At 36.2% G+C, this 22412-nt stretch overlaps 1 protein-coding gene across 1 annotated transcript; it reads left to right on the forward strand.

The window, feature by feature from the left end:
* Window positions 1-1772: 1772 nt before the first annotated feature.
* Window positions 1773-20104, forward strand: CDH11 (cadherin 11; the record flags this gene model as incomplete). The annotated part of the gene is made up of 11 exons (XM_082005494.1): window positions 1773-2000; window positions 3233-3527; window positions 4251-4370; window positions 4837-5004; window positions 7965-8152; window positions 9665-9918; window positions 10900-11036; window positions 11235-11356; window positions 12167-12284; window positions 18371-18622; window positions 19608-20104. The coding sequence occupies 11 exons, from the start codon at window positions 1773-1775 to the stop codon at window positions 20102-20104; spliced, it is 2379 nt and encodes a 792-aa protein (XP_081861620.1).
* Between the last annotated feature and the right edge of the window lie 2308 nt (window positions 20105-22412).

Below are 22412 nucleotides of genomic sequence, written 5' to 3' on the forward strand. Positions count from 1 at the left end.
AATAGAGATTGTTTGTATCTTTTCTATGCTGGTATGAATAATCTGTAATGTGGCATCATATAACAATAGCGAAAAATTAAATGGATATACCAAACGTTTTGATATATATGCTTAGGAAGGTCGGATTATGTTTGCATCTGTATGTGTGACTTTCATTTAATTCATTATGCTGGAACCATTGTGATATTGTAATTGAGGCGATTTCAGTTTTCAGTAAAGAAAAACTTATCTTTTTTGAGGAAATAAAACCAAATATTTCATTCCATGTTTATGAATTACTATTTTATAAACCCCTGTCTGTCAATGTTGGCTGTGTATTTTTATGTAACTGTGCAAAGGGACATGGACGGGAGGACATGACTGGTCAGTATTTGAGAAAAACATCCCAAGATGCATGGGCTTGGTACTAGTGAGTTTTTTAGCTGTTGCTGGAGTTACAGAATGTGATGTAGGTTTAAGCTTTTCCCTACATTCACATTTTCTCTGCTACAAATACTATGTGTATCATAAAAAAATCATTCTGTTTTAAAGAAGGTAGTAGCATATATTTATACCTATACCTTTATACATATGCCTGTATAGTATTAGTTACTAGTATTTTCCAGAAGAGTAAAGTGAATTACATGGAAAGTTAAAACAAACATCATAGGGACCTTGTAAAAATTGGCTGTTCTGTAAAGATTGAAAGAGAATATACTGGAAACCCCAGGGATAAGTCAAAGTGGCCTTTATGATGGATTGTTAGCTGCTGGAGGTATAGGTTCAGGTTTCACTGTATTATGCAATTTCTGATTAAAAATATTAATTCTGATCTAGTGTTTTAAGAATTATTAGAAAATAAGAAAAAAACATATAATTCTGGTAATTTAGATCATAGGGAAATTGGGAATAAATAGTAAAAACAGTTGCTATATTATCAAAAGTATCTGAATACATTTCTATTGGTTTATGGCATTTAACCTCACCAGCATGAAGACAGCAGAATTGGCAATCAGTGCTCGTTCTCCACTTTGATGACTTGATCTTTAGAGGGAAGTAGAAGGGCTACTTCAAGGGTCTAAATCCAAAATGTAGGTCATCAGAGTTCTGTCAGCCACTGCTCCTGCCTAGAAAAACGTAGGTAGTTATTTTCAGCATGAAAATCTGTTGGTCATGAAAAGGCTTTTTTCCAGGCATGTGTAGAAATATTCCATTTTTGATAAGCAAGTATCTTGGTATCTATCTTATATCTAAATCTACGGCTTAACGGCTTATATCTAAGCTCCAGAGAGGGCTTAGATATAAATTAGGTATTTCTACAGTTACCTTGCATCTTGGGCTAAACCCATTTGGAAGGATCATGAGAGAATATGATTCTCTATCTTTCAATTTCCAAATGAATGCCCTAACGAGCAAGTCAGGAGATTTTACAAGGTGGCAGTTACATGTAGCAAAACACCAAATATGCTCATTATTCAGTATTTCATAATTATTAATATATTTTAATCTTCTTCTTATCTTGAAATTTCCCAAGGTAGTCCTAGTTTTATTTTGCTTAGTAACAATAATTATTGCACCTCAAAGACATAAAACAACTGACAATCTTCTGGTTTACTTTCTTTCAGGAATTAAGTTGGGAAGCTGCAGAGCATTAAAGCGATGTGTTTAATGTGTGGTGGCACCCTATGTGCAGAACATTTTATCTGAAACTTTTCAGTAGCCCCAAACTTTTTGACTTCCAAGGTGGAAGGGGTAGATTCTTGGATACTCCTGTGCCTACAAAATAACCAAAAATGAAGGAGGACAATTGTTTACACGCTGCTCTTATCTGCCTGGGCATGCTGTATTACAGCCATGCCATAACTACAGAAAAACTGAACCACTCAAGGCCATCACTTCATGGTCACCATGAAAAAGGAAAAGAAGGACAAGTTCTGCATCGTTCAAAAAGAGGCTGGGTGTGGAATCAGTTCTTTGTTATAGAAGAGTATACAGGACCAGATCCTGTACTAGTAGGAAGGGTAAGAAAGAATTATTTTTTCATTCTTTGATTAGTAATTATTAATTTATATTATTATTTTGTGAGTTGCTTTTTTTTTTCTTGCTATTACTTTTCTGTTGTATTAGCTGCTTCTTCAGCAGCTACTTATTCACCTAGAATTAATAATTTTATTGTAGCTCAATTAAGGTGCTAAGCAAAATACTACCCGAGTACAAATTTTTCCATTGACCTCAGCAGTCTTTGAATGAAGGTGTACAAGCTGTTATTTAACACAACAAGAGGAACCACAGCAACCAGCTGAGCAACAACATGTCTCAAGAGTATCTGGTATCATTCTTGGGTCTTTAAACTCAGTAAAACTCAGTAAAGATGTACTCCTTTCATTTTCAAGCTATCAATAAAATTATATATGAGGGGTATGTATAGCAGGAGATACATATATCTCTGTGTGCATGTGTATGTACACGCATCCTGGACTAATTTTTTTATTCTGTTACTAACACTAACAGAATATAAATACATAAATAAAATAGTATCTTTACCAGTTTATAAATGGTCAGCAGAACTATGTTAACTAACCCCAGCACAAAAGAGTGGAGATCAGGATCAATGACAGCAAATACCATTCTGGGTATTCTGGTTTAAAAGATGGTTAATATTGCACACTTTGTAGATGTGAATATAAAAATCAATAAATCTGTAATTTGGCTCAATGTTTCCCTCATTCATCCAACTGAATTGTGCATTGGTTGCAAAAGTAAGAGTGTTTCGTAAGCGTTTGTTACTTCTTTTATATTAAAGAGGTTGTAATTAAAACCTAGTTGGCAGTCACTGATTGGCTCATTCGTTATATCCCATCACTTTATCCCGTCACTTAAACAGCTTTTTACATGCAACCTAGTAGAATATGATTAGTATGAAGTGTACCAAATCTTTGTAAAATTGACTCTTCCTTCCAATTTCATTTAAATAAAGAACGTGTTATTACTATCTTCTCATGTATCGTCTTCCTTAAATCTTAAAGCTAGTAGCACCCTACATGTGGTAGCGTGCAAGTCTGTGCAGGCAGCTTCTGTGAATGCAGGGCAGATGTGTTCACAGCATGTGTCCAAGTATGGATTATTGCCTGATGTAAGATGAGATTTTTGAAAACTATGAAATTATAGTAACTTAATGAACTTTTTTCTTTCATAAACACATATGTGAAATGTATGCCATCTTCTTAAGGTATGTCTGTTTCTCATTTTGTAGCTTCACTCAGATATTGATTCTGGAGATGGAAACATTAAATACATTCTCTCAGGTGAAGGAGCAGGAATCATTTTTGTTATTGATGACAAATCAGGGAACATCCATGCAACAAAGACACTGGACCGGGAGGAGAGAGCTCAGTACACTCTCACGGCACAAGCTGTAGACAGGAACACTAACAGACCTTTAGAACCACCTTCCGAATTCATTGTTAAAGTTCAAGATATAAATGACAACCCACCTGAGTTTCTTCATGAAAACTACCATGCTAATGTGCCAGAGAGATCAAATGTAGGTAAGTACTCACAAATGCACTTCAGTTCCTGGCCTTAAGGAAGATATGACATTGTCAGTACATCTTGGCTTTATTTAATTCTTATCGTCTAGAATTTGGGAAAGTAAAATTTACTTCATGCTCAGCCAGTGCTGACCAAATCAAACCCTGCACAGCTACTAACTGTCATGGTTAAAGTGCCTCTAGATGGTTCCTAGAACAGGACTATTTCCTCCTAGGAAGGAACATGAGGGTCCCCTGGAATTCGTTACGGAGTGTGAATCCTCTGGGGTAAACATCAAAAGCATTCCTTTGGCAGAGCTGTGTATTAAAGCTAAGGAGTTACTGCTACACTGTCTATTCCATTTTCATCTCCTGTCTGGGCTTGTGTCTGTCTCAGAGATTTCTACAGGAATGATTTCTCTGAAACGTACTGAGGAAAATGTAAAAAGAAAACGCTATTGTTTGGTTGTCTAATGACAAAAGCAACATAACGCTTAAACTACTGAGGAGAAAAAACATAATGGTACAGAGTGACTGCTGACTTTTATATCTTCACTGTTTAGAACATTAATCCACATCACAGCTGGTCACGAATCTTTTTCGATCGTATGAGTCTATTTTGTCATCTATAAATTGCCAAGTACATTTTTTTTTTCCTTTACCAAACCTGGAAATGAAAACATTAAGAAACAGTTATGCATCTCTGCACGGTTCTTAGACGTGTTTGCTTTCCATTTTTAGGTACATCTGTTATTCAGGTAACAGCTTCAGATGCTGATGATCCTACCTATGGGAACAGTGCCAAATTGGTTTACAGTATTCTTGAAGGTCAGCCCTACTTCTCAGTGGAAGCTCAAACAGGTATTATTGAGCAGTTTATTTGACTAGGACCTCATAACTGGAATACATTAAAATGAAGAACTAAATATATTGACTGAGGCAGTACAGTTGGGTATATCTGAGCAAAGCTTCCTTCATTCTTGACTCTAGCTAAGCTCTTTTGCAGGTTGGTCCCCTGGCATTTGGTAGAGTTTCTGGGTACACTACACTAGAAAGATCATGCCATTTCTTTTGTGGCATGATAGAAATGGCAGTTTCTGTGCTGAACTGTAATTCTTCAGGGTTGTTCTATGTTCAGCTGTGTTGAGTATTTGGGCTACTTTCCTTGCATAGTGCAAGGAAAGGTGCACAGTGTAAGGAAAACAGAATCTGCACCACCACTGCAAATACTGCTGTATTTTAATGAAAGCTAAAAATGCAGCATCCAATTTTCCATGATGTGAACCTGTGAAAATTTGTATGCACTATATTTTCTTTGTATTTATAGGAATTATCCGAACTGCCCTTCCGAATATGGACAGAGAAGCTAAGGAAGAGTATCATGTTGTAATACAGGCAAAAGACATGGGAGGACACATGGGAGGCCTCTCAGGGACAACCAAAGTGACAATTACACTTACAGATGTCAATGACAACCCGCCAAAGTTCCCACAGAGTAAGTAACAGCAAAATCACACTTACTACTAGTACCCATATTTGTATAGTATCAGACATATTCAAAACTTCAAAAAGGAGTAACTGATGGATTATCACAGCACGCATGTGAATAGATAAATATTGGTTACATATTTTTGCTAGTAACATATAGAGCTTTAATACCTGGATTATTTCCTTTGTGTTGCAAAGTGAGACATTTTTAAGGTCAAGATTAGAATACAAAGATTCCTAACCCTACGCTTCATTTCTGAAACTACTGGACCATGTTATATTAGACATATACCTATGATATGATCAGGGAGACATAGTCTGAACTGCTCTGATAATGAAGAAAGGAGCCCCATTTCTTGACGGCTCTCTTGTTTTTTAAACCAAATTGGTCAAAAATAATAGAAAACGTACCTGCCCTGTAGCAGTGCTGGAATAAGCTGGTTTATTTCCTTTCCCATTTTCATTATTATAGCGTGGATATAAAAGACACTTTAAAAAAGCAAGCAGTTGTTTGCTACTCTGCTCAGACCACAAGAACTTTAAGGAGTTGTTGTGGGGAAATAGGAGGAGGTTAAAACAAAAATCCCTGCATGTATTGTGTAGGAACAGATTCTTCTGTGTTGGGAGAGTTGCAGTATGTGGTAGTCACACAGTGTGTATGCAGCAGAAAGCTCCCCTGTAAGATATACAGTGTTTGAAAGAAGTCTCCAAGGGGCCTCATGTCATGCATTTCAGTACTTCAAGTTCATAGCTATTTGCAAGCATAGTTATGATATTCATTTTCAATGAACAAATCCACTTTGTTTTTTTATGAAGATGGACAAAGGAAAGGAGACCTACTTTATGTTGTCACAGCTGTATTGCTCAGGCTTGAAGCCTCTTGCTTGTCTTGGCCCTTGATGAAAGTGTTGCACAGTCTATTAACAGCTCCCCATTATGCCCTTTCAGGTCTTTGACAGACCTTCAAGTGAGTGAGCATCATTTTTTATTTCACATAGCCTTTCATTTTAAGTGTTGATGCTTCATCCTTTACTTCTGTAAACACTCTCAGTGAATGGTGAATGTCTGTAAGAATAAAAGTTAAGACTGGATACTCCTCAAGACTTATATTTACCATGGCAATGCAATCTAAATTTAGCACAGTTACATTTTTAAATTGATGGTTGAAGTGTATTGCTGGTGGTCAAATAAAGTCATTTTTTATACCTGTGCTATTTATTTTTCACATATGAAATTAATCAGGGCTGACATTGTTAACAGATTCAGTCTTCGCAGTTGGGTGGAAGTACATTAATGGACCCACACATCTGTTCTGCATCTCATCTCTGCATGTTTGGTTTTATTTTTGGAGTGCAGTGTACATACCATCCCAGCTCACCCCATTTCTCCTCTGAGCAACTGTTATGACATTGGTATGTCCTGGACATGGCCATCTCTCTAACAGCTCTTCTTCCAATGTTGCAGCTTCCTGGACCCTCATGCAAGACTTAAATGATATAGCCAGTCCCAAAATATAAAATCCTATGTCAGCATATTCTACTATTCTAATAGGAAAATATTAGATACTAAAAATGTCGGGTTTTATATATCTCACAAACATACCTTTTCACTCCAAATCATAACCTGGTACTCCAGTACATGGTATTTTGTTGAGTAACTCCATCAAATGATGGACTTTTCTCTACAAATTCAAGCCACTTTACTGAGTGTTTTGGGAGATTTATCAGAAATGCCAAATAGCAGTTACTCTATGTAATCATTCAACTCCAACTTAAAACCTTAATTTAGAATGCTTTGTAACTTGAAACCAGGATTTGACCTGTTTATATAAACATCCAAGTGATTGATTTTTTAATTCCCCCCCCCCCTTTATTGCTCAAACCCTTAATGAGTTATGTGCTTAAATTTTGGATTCTTTGTGACTGGAGTTAATGACCTATTTCGATGACATGTGCCAATTGTTTTATGGGTAATGAGCCAAGTCCCTGCCTGGTGTAAGTCTCCTGATGTTTCTAGGGTGCTCATGTAGCAACAAAGAAAATTATGGAGTGGGAGATAAGTAAGATTTTTTTATTTTCTCATGTTTCTTTCCCCAATTTTTTCATGCTGATGAAGTGGCTGAAAATGCTGACACAGATTTGTACATTTAGGATCAGGTTATGTTATCTGAACTCTGGAGTGGGTTGGGAAGGCCCTGGAATCAATGCTGTCTAAAGAACAACTGCTGGAGAGAGATTTATCCAGGAACAGTATTGCTTTCCTCTGTGTCCCTGAATACATAAGGAAAAACCTGTATGGTGACACATCTGTGGGATGTTTGGGGGTGATCCTCCTATTGGGCTTTGATGAGGGAAAGCTATTTTTTATTTGATATGGAATCCCATACAAATTGGTATGCAGTCTCTGTTGTGTGAAATTCTAAGAATCATTGCTACTATACATCCACGCTCTAAATTAAAGCCATAGAAAGCAGCAGACTTATTCTTTAGCCAGCACAGCAGTGGGGTCTTGTCCAATTTGTTGTATGTAATTTGTGGCTCCTGACTGAATGTGCAGAAATGCTTCTGGACTCTACGGAGTTGAAGGTCATACCATGAGTCATATGAAAAAGAATTTTCCTTCCTTTTTTGTAATAATGTTTCTGATATTAATGATAACCTTGATGTCACAACAGCTACTGCATTCTGAATGATTGGTTGTCTTTTTAACCCTACCCTGAGCAGAGATACACACAGATTGTTGTGTAAAATGTCAGCGAGGAGGTAATATTATATAGATTAGCAATGTATTTTAAGATTTCACAGATGACTGGCTTCTCTGAGCTCTTTATAACATAACATTCCTTCCGGGGATTTGAAAATGTAAAAAATCACTGTTTGTTTGGAACTTACAAGTTAAATGAGTAAATACAGAACTGGAGAGCAGACTGCATATTCAAGGCAAATGCCTACTTTTTTCTTCCACCAGGTGTGTACCAGATGTCAGTGTCGGAAGCAGCTGTCCCAGGAGAGGAAGTAGGAAGAGTGAAGGCCAAAGATCCAGACATTGGGGAAAATGGCTTAGTAGCTTACAGCATCATTGATGGAGATGGCATGGATATGTTTGAAATTACAACAGATTACGAGACTCAGGAAGGTGTTGTAAAGCTTAAGAAGGTGAGTAATACCTACTAATGTGTAGTATTCATTGTTGCTGACAGAATATTTGGTAATAACGGATTACCACCTAAGCTAAAATATCAGTAAATGCAATTTCACTTAATTTGTTTCTAAAGCTGTGATTAACTCTAATATTCCATTTCCCCATTAGCTGAATTGGAATGGAAGAAAATAACCAAGAAGAGTTACATAAATACTGTACAGTGGATTAATTGCACAAACTAAATGAATTCATAATAAAAAGTCACGGTAAAATACAGTGCCATCAGCTTCATTGTTAATGAAGTTTTGCCTAGTGCTGATAAGTAGCAGACATTCACTGTTGCTTTATGTTCGGTCTCAACAGCCTCATGCCCTATAGTTTGAATTCTTCAGCTGTGCATTGTCCACAATATTGTTCTGAAGGAGTCACAGGCTATGCGAAAAGCAGCAAAAAACCTGAGGTGACTTCATATACAATCCATCAGTGTGATCTTTAAAAGTGTTATTAAATGTATTTTAAATTGCAAATTATAAATCATAATTTTATTCATTATTTAAGTGTTATTATTTTGCCCTTTGTATCTTTATAGCTATTCATCTCTCTTGGAAATAATCAAAACTCAAAGGAGAAGGCCTTACTACAAAATTAAGTTAAAGTTAGCCCTGCCCTGCACATTGGGGCAGTCTCTCGGGAAGAGACCCAGAGGTCTCCTCTGGTCAAAACTATGCTGTGGTTCAATTACTGTATCTGTTCTAGAGGTGGGAGTGTATTTTTCGTGTATTTTAAAATGTGGGTGAACCATCACACCATTCAGTCTTCTATGGTGTTAGCATACTTGTGAACTGTGGTTGGCACGTGCATGATTATGTTGAGGCTACCAATACTGCAACACTGCAGCCATTTCATGTCAATGACAATGCAGATATGCTGTGACTTAGCCTCCCAAAAGGACTTACCTCATGGGGTATTATTTCACCTTCCCTTTGTAAAGTGCTATGAGATCTATGGATGGAAAGAACTACAGAAATGAAAGCACTGCAAACCACCTTCATAACTCCCCTACTACTTAAATTATTTAACTTCTCTATGTCCTAACTTATGACACACCCAGTAGCCATTCAAGCCACAACCATACCTCTAAAGGAATGCCTGCCAGCTTGGGATAGACCAAGCCTGGCATTTTGTGGGAACTCCCTTCCTATCCATCACTCTTCTGTGCTACCTGGAAGGCTCGGTGAAGAAAAGGTTAATTTTCCCAGTAAAGACGATTTCCTGAATGATGCAACAAGCAAAGAGCAAGACAAGGACTCTGTCATGATATTTTGAGTGCCTTCCTATGCTGCTCCATACATAGAATGTAGCTCCTTCCATTTGAGCCTTTATGTTTTTGAATACACACATTTAAGTCCAAGCTTGTTGACAGATGCTCACATTTGTTTTATGTCATTGAATACTAGGGACTGCTTACTGCTTTTACATTCTAGTTTTCCTAACTGTGGAATGCACTGTCGACTTGTTTCTCGCAGCTCTTAGATTTTGAAACCAAAAAGTCCTACAGTCTGAAGGTAGAGGCAGCCAATGTACATATTGATCCTAAGTTCATCAGCAATGGGCCATTCAAGGACACAGTAACAGTGAAGATATCGGTGGAAGATGCTGATGAGCCACCTGTATTTTTAAAGCCAAGTTATATTTTTGAAGTACAAGAAAACGCAGCATCTGGTACTGTGGTTGGAAAAGTACATGCCAAAGACCCTGATGCTGCAAACAGTGCTATAAGGTATGCTTCATTAGAGCAGGCTGTTTAGAATTGTTATGCAAGTTATTAAGATAGTGTGGTAGGTCTAGCACAGTAATATTCTAAATTCACCCAGAATATTAATAACTTTAACTATGCGGCATTGTTTTTATGTCTTGCTCCATGAACTACTAGTTTCTCAAAACCTGTATCACTAAGAAAGCATACCGTAGGTATGTCTACCTAAAATATACTTAAGGACATCTGTGTCCTGGAGTATTCTCTACTCTAAATTATATTTTCTATAAATATCCTATGCTGTTACCACAGCATGTTTTTTTGTCAAAAGACAGAAGTCTGTGCAGTAGATTAGAGATTGTGTTGGGTAATTGATAAGTGTTAATTTCTAATGGCAAGCACATACACATACCTACTTTATGTAATTGCATTGGGTAGTCTTCTGTTCATTTATTTTTGTTTGTCATGTTCTCAGTGTAAATTAAATTATGAAACTCTGTTTTGTGGGCATAGTTAACTTTTTGAAGAATTGCAAGGTAAAGAGATGAAAACCAGAGCTGTATAAAGCTGTACAAATGTGTAGATATTTAATAATTTGGTATGATTAATTAACATTCTGAGTAATTCGAAGATCAGAAGACTTAAAAGATCTTCATGATTAATATGAAACAGAAGAAAACATAAATATCTCAGTAGATATTTTAAAAATGTTTTATAAGTGAAGAAAACAAAGACTGTTTTGGGGCTTTAATATAGAGACTTCAAAGAACAATGATTTCCACTTACTACAAACATTCTGACAATAGTTTTTCTAAACGTAGAAACCAACCCACGTGAGTCTCCTTTTAAAAGAACACAGATCATCCCTTTGACAATGATATTAAGGGTAACAGTAAGAATACTACTTACAATTATTTTAAAATAATAATGATATAGAATAAATTTGGATGCATGAAACTACTCAGTCCTCCTTTAGCCTAATTAATGACTTTCAATCTTGTTTAGGTACTCAATTGATCGTCACACTGACCTTGAAAGATATTTTATTATTAATGCAGAAGATGGCAATATTAAGACAATAAAAGCTTTGGATAGGGAAGAAATTGCTTGGCATAATATCTCTGTCTTTGCAGTTGAAGTCCGTAAGTATTTGACTGAAGTGTTTTATAATCAATGGTAAAAATTCTGTAGTCTTTTAATTGCCTCCGTTTGATGATCTGCAATAAATGCCAAGGGAAATACGTTTGCCTATTGAATTTTTACCTGGATACAGCTGGGATTTTGTTTGTTTTAATGGATTTACTGCTTCTGTTTCATTTTGGTTTTGCTTATTCCCATAGACAAACAACACCAGGAAGCCAAAGTTCCAGTTGCAATTAAGGTTGTTGATGTCAATGACAACGCTCCAAAATTTGCAGCAGCCTATGAAGCGTTTGTCTGTGAGAATGCTCGAAGCAATCAGGTATGCCTGTGCCCACCACCTTCCCTGTGCATGAGTTTCTTTCTTCAGGGTGTTAGCCCAGTTTTGTGTTGGCAGCTCAAATGCGTGGTAGTAAATGAATGTTTATTTTGAAATGTTGGCCAAAATGCCTGGAGCACACAGAAAGGTAATTTCCTGTGTTTTTATTTTGAACTGCTCTCAACAGTTATATATTACAGCGCTTCCTGCATTCAGTATGACTGGTGTTGGCGGTGAGTATCCACCACCACATGGGCAACAAAGCTGGTTGGGAGCAGCATTCCCAGTTATGAGTCTGTTTTGGATATTACAGAAATACTCGGCATCTTATGGGAAGAATCACAGCACGGTGCTTGTAGAGTTTAGCCTACAAATTTATCCATGAACAATCTGTGAGGAAGAGGGGTTAGTGTTCTACAGAAAAATGGGTTTACACATTATCTGCACTTTTGCAGTTAGTGTAGCAGTTTGAAAAGGACATTGTGCTAACCCCCTCTGAGCTGCTGAATTTTCTGCAGGATTTTATTTAGTCTATTAAGGTATCATTACTGCATATTTTTATAAAAGAATGTACACATAGGTATATGCTTTTACATCTATAATTCTGTGTTGGTTAAAAGTAATAGCAAATAAAGATTGCTGTTCTAGTTTTGAGTCTGCTCTGTGTTTATAATTGCACACATTTGTGGAGGTATTTGGGGGGTTTCTGCTAGTTCAAAATTCTTTGTATTCAGGAGATTTCTCAAAATGCTTTCTATAGGTGATGTATCCAGAGAAGGAGCTGTTTGTTTACAGAGTATTTTTCTTTTACAGCAATTTATTACAATTAGTGCTGATGACAAGGATGACTCAGCCAATGGACCAAGATTTATCTTCAGTTTACCACCTGAAATTATTCATAATCCAAATTTTACACTCAGAGACAACAGAGGTTTGTGTGAAGATTCCTTCTATACTAGAGTCCAAAGAAATGACAAAGTAAAAATAATGGCCAACATTATGTCATGCAACAGCATTTTCAGTAACTTTGACCGAGTGGCTGTTTTCCAGAGATTTACGGGAGGAAGGCAGAAAAAACATAGCTGAAATATAAGGATGTTCTTGGAAAAATGTGGTGCTTGTTTTACCTCACTTTCATTTTCTTGAATACATACTTTAAATTACATAATAATACCCTGCATGAAAAATATGCTGCCATTTTATCTCCCAGGAAGAGGGTAAAAAACATGGACAAAAACATTCACCAAGTGTAATTGGCAGATCTCCTTGATTTAGAGGAAACTTACTTGCTAAGCTCAAATTAGCTGAGGCAGGATAAATTGTTAGATTGCTTCTATTTGTTCACCTTACTCTGCTTTGTAAATTACTGATCACAGGAGACATGGACTAGATTCCTAATGGAACAACACTACTGCCACGCTAACCTTTTGTAGGAAATGCAAATGTGGATTTCTGTTGTGAAACATACTCAGACTGGGTGTATGTCAGAACATGGGTATCCTGATCCCTGTGCCAATTTTCTGTTTATGAAATATAGTATACCCTTCCATTCAGATCGATGTTAAGCTGTCAGAAATTTATAGGCAAAAAACCCCAGGCATTAGGTGAGTGTCAAAACTTATTTGATCATCTAACGTAATAGCATCAGTGAACCTAACTTGCCAGAGGTTGAGAAAGCCAGACTGGGGTAAACAGAAAAAAGACAAGTTCAGCCATTATACATATACATATTTATTCTCTCTATTTAATGATACTTAATATAATAGTCTCATTCAATGTTCATTTGTTATTTTCCTGTACAGGGTAAAAACTGCTTCAGCTGCTAAGAAAGTGGTTTTAATTAGCAAGCTTTAATTTTTGAAGGAAATTTGACTGTTTTCTGAAAAATAGAACTCAGCGGAACTGGTTTAAATAATGAATCCAAATGATTTCTTCTAGAAGCACAAAAGGCAACATAATCCATATACATGATTTCAGTAAAAACTTTTTTCTCTCCTGTATTATGTTGTGGCATACTTTGTATCTCTATCAACACCTGAAGTGAGGGTAATTATCATCAGAGTTCCCCAACAAAAATTCTTGAAGGATCAAAGTAATTCTGTTGCCTAGTGCTTGACATTTGTACATACATAAGCAATTCATAAGGGATCCAGTGGAGGGTATATACTTTATCTTTTTAAAGTAGTAAAACACAATTTTTGAAAAATTGATGAATGTATTTTTAGAGCGAAGTAAATAAAAATGTATTCTTTGCTTAAGACCCTGCGGCCAAGTTTCTCTTTAAAAGATATTTTATAGTCACCATGTCAAACTGAAAATGATTAGGTTTTATAATCTAACAGAGGAAGCACAGGTCAAATTGACATGGTCTGATACAGCTGCAGGCAAATGGTATTATGGTTCCTGACTCCAACCAATTCCACTAAACCTTCATTTCCATATGCAGCAAATTAATTCTTTTTTTTAATGACAAAGTTAACCCAGATAAAAATGTTTTGCAATTGAAACGATGATGTCAGTTGAATGTAGTGACTGTACCTGACAATACTGCAGGAAGTTATTTCAACAAGACAGTATGTAAGGATTGAGTCTTCCTATATAATTTCATGTTTGGGAAATTAATAGTGTAATGAAATCCATCCATTTCCGTTCTGTCTTCCCCTCAATTTTGTACAGTTGTCAGTGCAGTGATGTTTTTAACTCAACTATTTCTGTGGGTTTTTTTAAAGTAGGTTATGATAGAGAGCAAAGTAAAAATGTTAGTATTCTATGTGCTTCATATAAAGAAAACTCCTCAGAGGGAGCGTGTTACCATTTGCAAGTCAAATAATTTATATGATCATTTGAAGATTTTTTTTTTTTCCCTGTTGTAAATATGAGTAGTCTGTATACCATGCCAGTGTGTACAGAAGGTATTGCTAGTTTCAAAGAAAAATTGCTGTATTAACTGTGGGGAACAGTTAATGAAAACTCCAATGTTTGGGTCTATTACGGAACTTTAAAGTGAATACAGTTCTATAATTATCATTTTATAGAGTTTCCTTCTACCAACGCCTAAAAGTAATCACATAGTAGAGTAATCCAAAAAATGTAATCACATTCTACATCCTACTAATAGCCTACTGTGTTACCAAGTTTTTCAGCTGAGACTATCTTCCATAGAAAACATGAGATAATGGCTTATCACATGCTGTGATAAAACACTGAATTATTTTTGTGCTGTTTACTTACATTGTACTGCGTAAGTAAACGGCACTGTGTTTGCTCAGGCTCTGTTCAGTTTTACTCCCGTTGAAGACAGAGCCTCGAAAGAGCAGCAGAGGCTCATGACACTTCACGGCAGAGATGGATTTTTAGCAAATGTATTTCCTGCTTTTAACCCTGCACTGTCCTAAACTAAAGTGTCTTTTACTTGGGCTCACTCACCTTGTGCGGAGGCCTGGCACATAGCGAAGGATTGCAACCACCTTGCTTTACCACGCTGCACAAGGACGAATTAGACCACAACGACAATGTAGTAATGTTCTCAAATACACAAGATAGTGCTTTACAAAGACCGAAATTAAATTTGTGAGTCCACTAAAATCAGTGACCGAAACACACTCTTTATTAAAAACATGTTGTCTGGCTCTCGATTTCAGACCTTTTAATCAAGACATTTTGAAACATAAGAACAATAAAGTTACAGGATTTTGCCAAGGATTATCCACAGCAATTGCCACTGCCTGGTAATGATTTTAGACAGTTGGACCCCTGAAATTGCTGAATCAGCATTCACATTCTGATATAGGTGATAATGGTCACACTGCAGTCAGCTGCTTTAATCTAGAAGCCTCCTTACACAACACAAAAATTAAAAAGACCCCAAAAGCTAAGCTACACTTGCCTGTATGTAGAGGAAAAAATTGGAAAACCATCAATAAGATCACCAGAGAAAAAGACGAAAATCAAAAGTCAGGAAGATCACTATGAAGATCTCCATAAAGGAATGCAATTTTAATTTCTAATTGTGAACGTTTCATGGAGAGTATAGGTAATCTTCACTTACAACACTTTTGGATATTGGATATCCCAGACAATAATAGCTGGAAAAATGAAAGTGTGTGTGTTTTTCTGGGTGGTGTTGAGATGGCTATTTTCTTCCTTCTGTCTTGTGTTAACCCCCATTGTGTTCATTAAGACAGTCAAATAGCTCCCATATGTGTTAAGTAATAGTTTTAAGCTGGTATTGACATTTAACTTCTGTTTCTTGGCTTAAAAAATGCCATTATACCTGGATTATAGTTATACTTCTGGGACTTGAAAATAATGAAAAAGCACGGATGAGAATATTAGCTAGGATTATATGTTATCTTTTATCTAGGTAAAAGAGTGTTTTTCCTCTTATGGATATTATATTTCTTCTAAATGTGAGAAGTGAACATAAACAGAAAAAAAAGTTTAAAAAAAGACCTTTTAGGGTTGGTATATGGTAGTCCTTTTTAAACGTTAGCCAGGCATGTTGATTGGATTTTTCTTTTTAAAAAGTTATATTAAGCTAGAAATCCCTTCAAGTTAAAACAGATAAATCGACCATTGGATCAAATTCAGCCTTAGTGTAATGTAATGGACTGCAGCGGAATTGACTAGTCTGTATAATAACTGAGTAATTTGCCATTCTTATTTCTGGTTAGGAATACTATTTAGGCTGCCAAAGTGCAAGAAAAACATAATATAATACATAATATAATATACGTAGCCAACAGACTAAATATACTAATATATGACATTGCCTGTGTTTCCTTCCATATTGCCTTTGCAGCCTTTAGGTAGTTGTAGCTCAGCCCACTATTAATGTTCATGTTTTTTGACACAAGAATAATCTGTCCTATTGTGATCTTTCATTTAATAGAGCAGATCTTTGTTCTCATACTGACGAAATTAATTGTTAAATGCATTTTAGAGAACCCTATAGAATAGTTTCATTCTATATCAATATATATTGGTTCCAGTATTAGTTGAGAGGTTAATACGTATTAGATGTTACATTTCTATTTGTACCAAATTGTTACGAGCCCATTAATTTAAGTCCTAAAATAAGACTCCTATCACACAGACACTGATATCGCTAAGGTCCTTTAAAAAAATGTGCTACAAAGCCTAGCTGGGCAAATGTTGCATGTAAACATTTAGGAGGTTAGAAAGACCCTGAAAAGAGACAAAGGGCACCTCCAAAAACCACAAGTAATAAATAATCAGACCCTTATCACCTTCTCTGTCCTTACCAAATATGACCATCATCTAAAGGAGAAGTTAACAAGCTGTTTTCTATCCAGACGTTATTTTTGTGAGAGTTCAGTATCAGAAGGACTACAGTTCTGTCATGCTGAGGTAACCACATGGGGCATCAGGTGTGGTGGGCCTGGCAGGAGAGGTGTAGATATGGGGAGGTGAATGAATTGGCATGTAACAAACAGATGCTACCTAGGGTCTGCTCTGCAGAAGTTACGTGTGGGGGAGTCAGATAAGCAGGGCCCCAGTGCAAACATCCTTCTCATCCCATAAATTGACCTCTGTCCACCAAATTTTGGGACAGTTTCAGACCTTGTCCTGCATCAGGGGTACTGCCTGCAGGGGTGGTTAATATAAGGCAAGAATACTTCTCTTTCAGTATAATTTATTCACTAACTTTCATGGAAATAGCAGTGATTAGATCATTAAGAGAGGTTTTACGATTTGCATTATTAAATTCTGGAATTTATGCTGACTCTTCAACAAGAAAAAGATTAATCTTCTGCAGTACCCCAAGGCAGCAGTAAAATGGGTACTGTTGGAGGTGAATAGCCCTCCCTTAGTAGATAAAAGAACCACTTTTCTTTTTTTTTTCTTTTCATTATATAGTGAAAAATAAGGAACATGGCAAATCAGAAAAGGTTGTGTGAAGTAAACCCTCATCCTAAATTAGTTTCTGAAGGCCTGAAAATCACAGATAGATATGATTGTTTCATTTTATTTACTTCAGGATGTTTACAATTTTATAAACTTTGGTTCAGTCTAAGAACTGAGAAACAAGCAGCACAATGAAGAAATGCTGTTCATGCTCCCTAGCCTTTGTTGGCGTGGCCGGGAGCAGGAAGCACCGGCCATCTCATCCCAGTGTTTCATGTCACACACTTCCCTTTCAAATGCTTTTGCTCCCGGAAGCGTGAAGGACTATCCAAAATGACCTCCTGTGCCAAGATGGCAGCTTGGTTTCCATCCCTTGCACCAGGAGGCCTGTGGCAGGCAGCCACTCAGTGAGAACAACTGCAAGTAGTATTAGAACAATACTTTATCTCTTCCTCATATCCATGTAATTCAAAATGTGCCCAGACATACTGAGGATGTATGAGCAAGCTTTCTGAATTCTGGCTTTGGGAGATACTGGGTGAAAAGCAGGTTTTGATAAAATAATGCTTACTTTAGTGTTTCTTACTGAAACAGGTCAATGCTGAGGCTTAAATGTGCTAATACACAGCAAATGTTGGCTTTTGCTTTGGTGGGAATCTCATTAACACAGGCCATTTTGGTACAGATTTCTGCCTTCCATTCCTGTACGTCTGACACCAAGAACAATAAATTGGGGGGATTTGTTTTTTTCCCCCTCCACTAAAGGCTTTAATTCTGCGAAGAGACTAGAACTAATTCAAACAGCAATACCAAGGCCCAGTCACTCTGGTAGCTGATGAAGTATTGTGAGTTTCCCAGAAAGTTAGTGGCGTGCCAAAAGGAGATACTAATAGATTTTTTTGTGTGTTCCTTGTGTTACCCTCATCATTCTAAAGTACTTAAAATGGTGTGTGGTACTGTATGAATGAAACACAATACTGTCACTGCTCTGAAGTCATTAGGAAGGCGATACTTTGTACTGGTTTATTGTACAAATAATGTTAAGGCACCTGAAAATTCAGAGCTGTTGTAGCAAGATATATTTCAGTACTTACTAGGAGGATGACTTTGTGGAAAAAATAATGATGACTATCTCTCTCCTTTAAACAGATAACACAGCAAGTGTTCTTGTTCGACGTGAAGGATTTAGTCGCCAAAAGCAAGATTTATACCTTCTTCCTATTGTAATAAGTGATGGTGGACTTCCCCCTATGAGCAGCACCAACACCCTCACCATTCGGGTCTGTGGCTGTGACAGCAATGGCTCCTTGCTCTCCTGTAATGCTGAAGCTTACATCCTCAATGCTGGATTAAGCACTGGAGCTTTAATTGCCATTCTTGCTTGCATTGTGATTTTGTTAGGTAAAAAGTTCTTTACTTATTACTCTTCTATACTTGTTTGTGTTAAAAAATTAACCCTGCCTTCAGCTCCAAGAATCTTAATTTCTTGGCTTTTGTTTTTATAGGAGGTACTAATCTGCCTGGCTGAAATGCAATATATGATAACTGCTATAGCAACCACCAATGAATTTGTCTAGGAGTGCTCAGAGAATGTCCTTTTGTGGCCTAATTTCAGTTAATCAGGGACACTGTTTAAAGGAGGTCATGACACACAGTTTTAAGTTTTGTGATCTTCCTTGGATGACAAGTTCCTTATTGAGGTCAGCCAGGATTAATGGCTCCTGCCAGCTATTTCCCTCCAACTCCTTTTGTGTTGAAGGCAAATGAATGTCTCTGAAGACCTGCTCCTAAGAAAGCGCTGTAAAGCATTTCCTGATGATTTGAAAATATTTATATTAACTGTTTTAATTTGCCGATAGTAATTTATAGTCTTTTTTATGTATTTTAAAGTTATTTTATAGAAAATTGAAGTGAGAAGGAACGCAACAACAAAGGCATGTGTTTTGAGGTGTTGCCTAAGAAAAATTCTATTTTCATGGAGGTGAAAGATGGAATTAGAGTTAAGCTTTGGGCATACAAGAGAGAGTAAAGGTTCATCTTTTTTTTGTTGTAGATATACATGTGATTGGGCTGCTCAAAGGCAGTGTCACAGTGTTCATGCAGCACTGGGGGCCCACAAAATACTTTTACTCATTTAGTCTTGCAGTAATGGGCAATTAGTAAGAGCAATGGTATTCAGCCCAGACAAAAAACCTCAAACCAGTATGTTCAGTTCTGTGTACAAACATCAATGCTTTTACCTAGCTAAGTATGCTAAAAATGGAGATCGTAGCAAAAATACGTGATGAACCACAGCACAAAAGCTGAGGTTTCAGCGAATGCAATGCTCTATAAAGGAGCTACTGTTTGAGAGTGCAGTCTAACTTGCGCTTTGTTTTTCCTACAGTTATTGTAGTGCTGTTTGTAACGCTGAAAAGGCAGAAAAAAGAACCTCTGATTGTTTTTGAAGAAGAAGATGTCCGAGAGAACATTATTACTTACGATGATGAAGGTGGAGGAGAGGAAGATACTGAAGCTTTTGACATAGCTACTTTGCAGAACCCCGATGGCATCAATGGGTTTATTCCTCGTAAAGACATAAAACCCGAGTATCAGTATATGCCAAGACCAGGGCTTCGGCCGGCTCCTAATAGTGTTGATGTTGATGATTTCATCAACACAAGAATACAAGAGGCTGATAACGATCCAACTGCTCCTCCTTATGACTCTATTCAGATCTATGGCTATGAAGGAAGAGGCTCAGTGGCTGGTTCACTTAGCTCATTAGAGTCAGCGACAACAGATTCTGATTTGGACTACGACTATCTACAAAATTGGGGACCTCGATTTAAGAAACTTGCAGACTTGTATGGCTCCAAAGACACTTTCGATGATGATTCTTAACACTAAAGTTTAAGATTTGGCCTTAAGAACTGTGTCCGATGTTCTGAAGAATCCAGAAGAAATGTAAGCAGGTATTTTTTTAAAAATCAAGAAAAATCTCATTTAAACATTTGAGTTTGACAGAGAGGATTCCTTTGATTAAAAAGGACATAAAAGTGGTAAATACTGTGAAGTACCTTTTCCTACAAAAGGTAAATACAGAAGTTGGCCGCCAACTTCACTAAAGGAAAAACCCCACTTAAGAAATACAAAATATTTAAATGAAGGAAAAAGCTAAAAGCGAACCTACAAATAAGGGAAATCTTTTATGTATCATGAACATCTAAATCTTTTATGTCAAAGAAGCTTCCACAAATTAGAAAAGTTAACAGTTCTGAGCTGTAATTTCGCCTTAAACTATGGACACTCTATATGGTAGTGCATTTTTAAACTTGAAATATATAATATTCAGCCAGCTTAAACCCATATGATGTATGTACAGTACAATGTACAATTATTATGTCTCTTGAGCATCAAACTTGTTACTGCTGATTCTTGTAAATCTTTTTGCTTATACTTTCATCTTGAACTAATACGTGCCAGATATAAAAACTCTGTCTTGTTGCAGTGGGAGGCGCCCTATTTCTATGTCATTTTTAATGTATCTATTTGTACAATTTTAAAATTCTTATTTTAGTATACATACAAATATCAGTATTCTGACATGTAAGAAATGTTACAGCATCACACTTATATTTTATGAACATTGTACTGTTGCTTTAATATGTGCTTCAATATAAGAAGCAGACTTTGAAATAAACTGATTCTTTTTTAATTCTTGTTCTGGTTATTAAGCATATAAAGAAAAACATAGTGTTTCTAATGTCCCATTTATAGTTCTGACTAATTTGCTACAATTGTGACCTTTTAATAGCCTTATTTATTATGTGTTTGTAGTTGGTTTGTTGCCTTGTTAAGTGATTATTTAAAAATCAAGTACATTTTACAAATGTTTTTTAGATTTAAAAAAATGTAATGTCTGGTGAACATTTTGTACCCTCTCTCTCTACAGCTTGTGGCTGCTCCCAGAACACAGTAATAATCTTCATATAATACTGCTGTGTTTTCTGGATTAAATTAAGTGTAATACTTTTCAATATTTCCCATGTAATATGCATTTATCTTATATCTTAGAAATTCCAGAGGTTTCAGAAATGACTATGTAAGTGGACAGGAGTACTCTGTACTTACAAATTTACTCCAGGCTTGTGAATTTCCGTATCTGTGCTAAGCTTCTGCGGGTTTGAGAGACTTAAATCTGACCCAGTTTAGCTGTAAGTTCCCTAAAGGCTGTTCTACCTGACAATTACCTTACCTGAGTAGTAATTAAGATTCTGGCACTTTTTTTTTTTTCTTTAGATTTTTTTTTTTTTCATTTACTGCAGAATAGCATTGTCTACTGATAGGAAGACATTTTAATTTGTGATGACAGAAATACAGAGAGCTTTCAGAGTTGTTCTTTGTAATGTATGTTTTTAATTGAAAAATGATCTATAACTTTTTTTATATTAGTTCAGAATGAGCAAGGGATTGGAATGTGTTCTGTGCATCAACATTTTCAGCATCTGTGTGCAGCTGTACTTCTGCTAAATTTAATATAGTTTGCTGTTTAGGGTCAGAGATCAGCAGCTGCAATATGGGAAGAGGCAATAAATAGAAATGATATACATTTTTCTACCGTTCATTTATACAGACCCTGTCCTTCATTTGCAGTCAGGTATCAAACTGCGTGATCTGAGAGGATATCTGATTTGTTGGTGTATTGCTTTTCTGAAGACCCCCATATATGTAGTTAGATAAAAATTTAACTCCTTAAAATTATGAATGAGGTTTCAGCTCTATATTCATAACATATTCACTTCTCCCATTATATCCTCATGTTTTATAAGGCAGAGTTTGCTAAATCAGCAGATTTGCTCTACAATGTTTATTGTAGTATTTCACTTTATTATAGCTGTATGCATTCTATATAATTCTATAGTTTATTATTAACTCAGTTCAAATTTCTTTGGTTGTTGATTTTTCTCTGTTTATAATCCAAAGAATATTTTGCTAGATTTGCACATTTCTCCATTATAAATTTAAATAAACATTACAAAAAGAAATGAGTATCAATTTACAAATTAACAAATTGAAATAAAGTTAAAAAAAAAAAAGTCATTTGTAGGACTCCATCCTCATTGATGCTATCTGGGTTTATTTCACTTTTGAGCAAGTTTTAGAATTTATAACTGCATTTTCTACATTTTTATGTTTAATTTTTAAGGAG

This window comes from Phaethon aethereus (genome assembly GCF_964289735.1).
Source record: "Phaethon aethereus genome assembly, chromosome: 13".
In the NCBI taxonomy this organism is placed as follows: Eukaryota; Metazoa; Chordata; class Aves; order Phaethontiformes; family Phaethontidae; genus Phaethon; species Phaethon aethereus.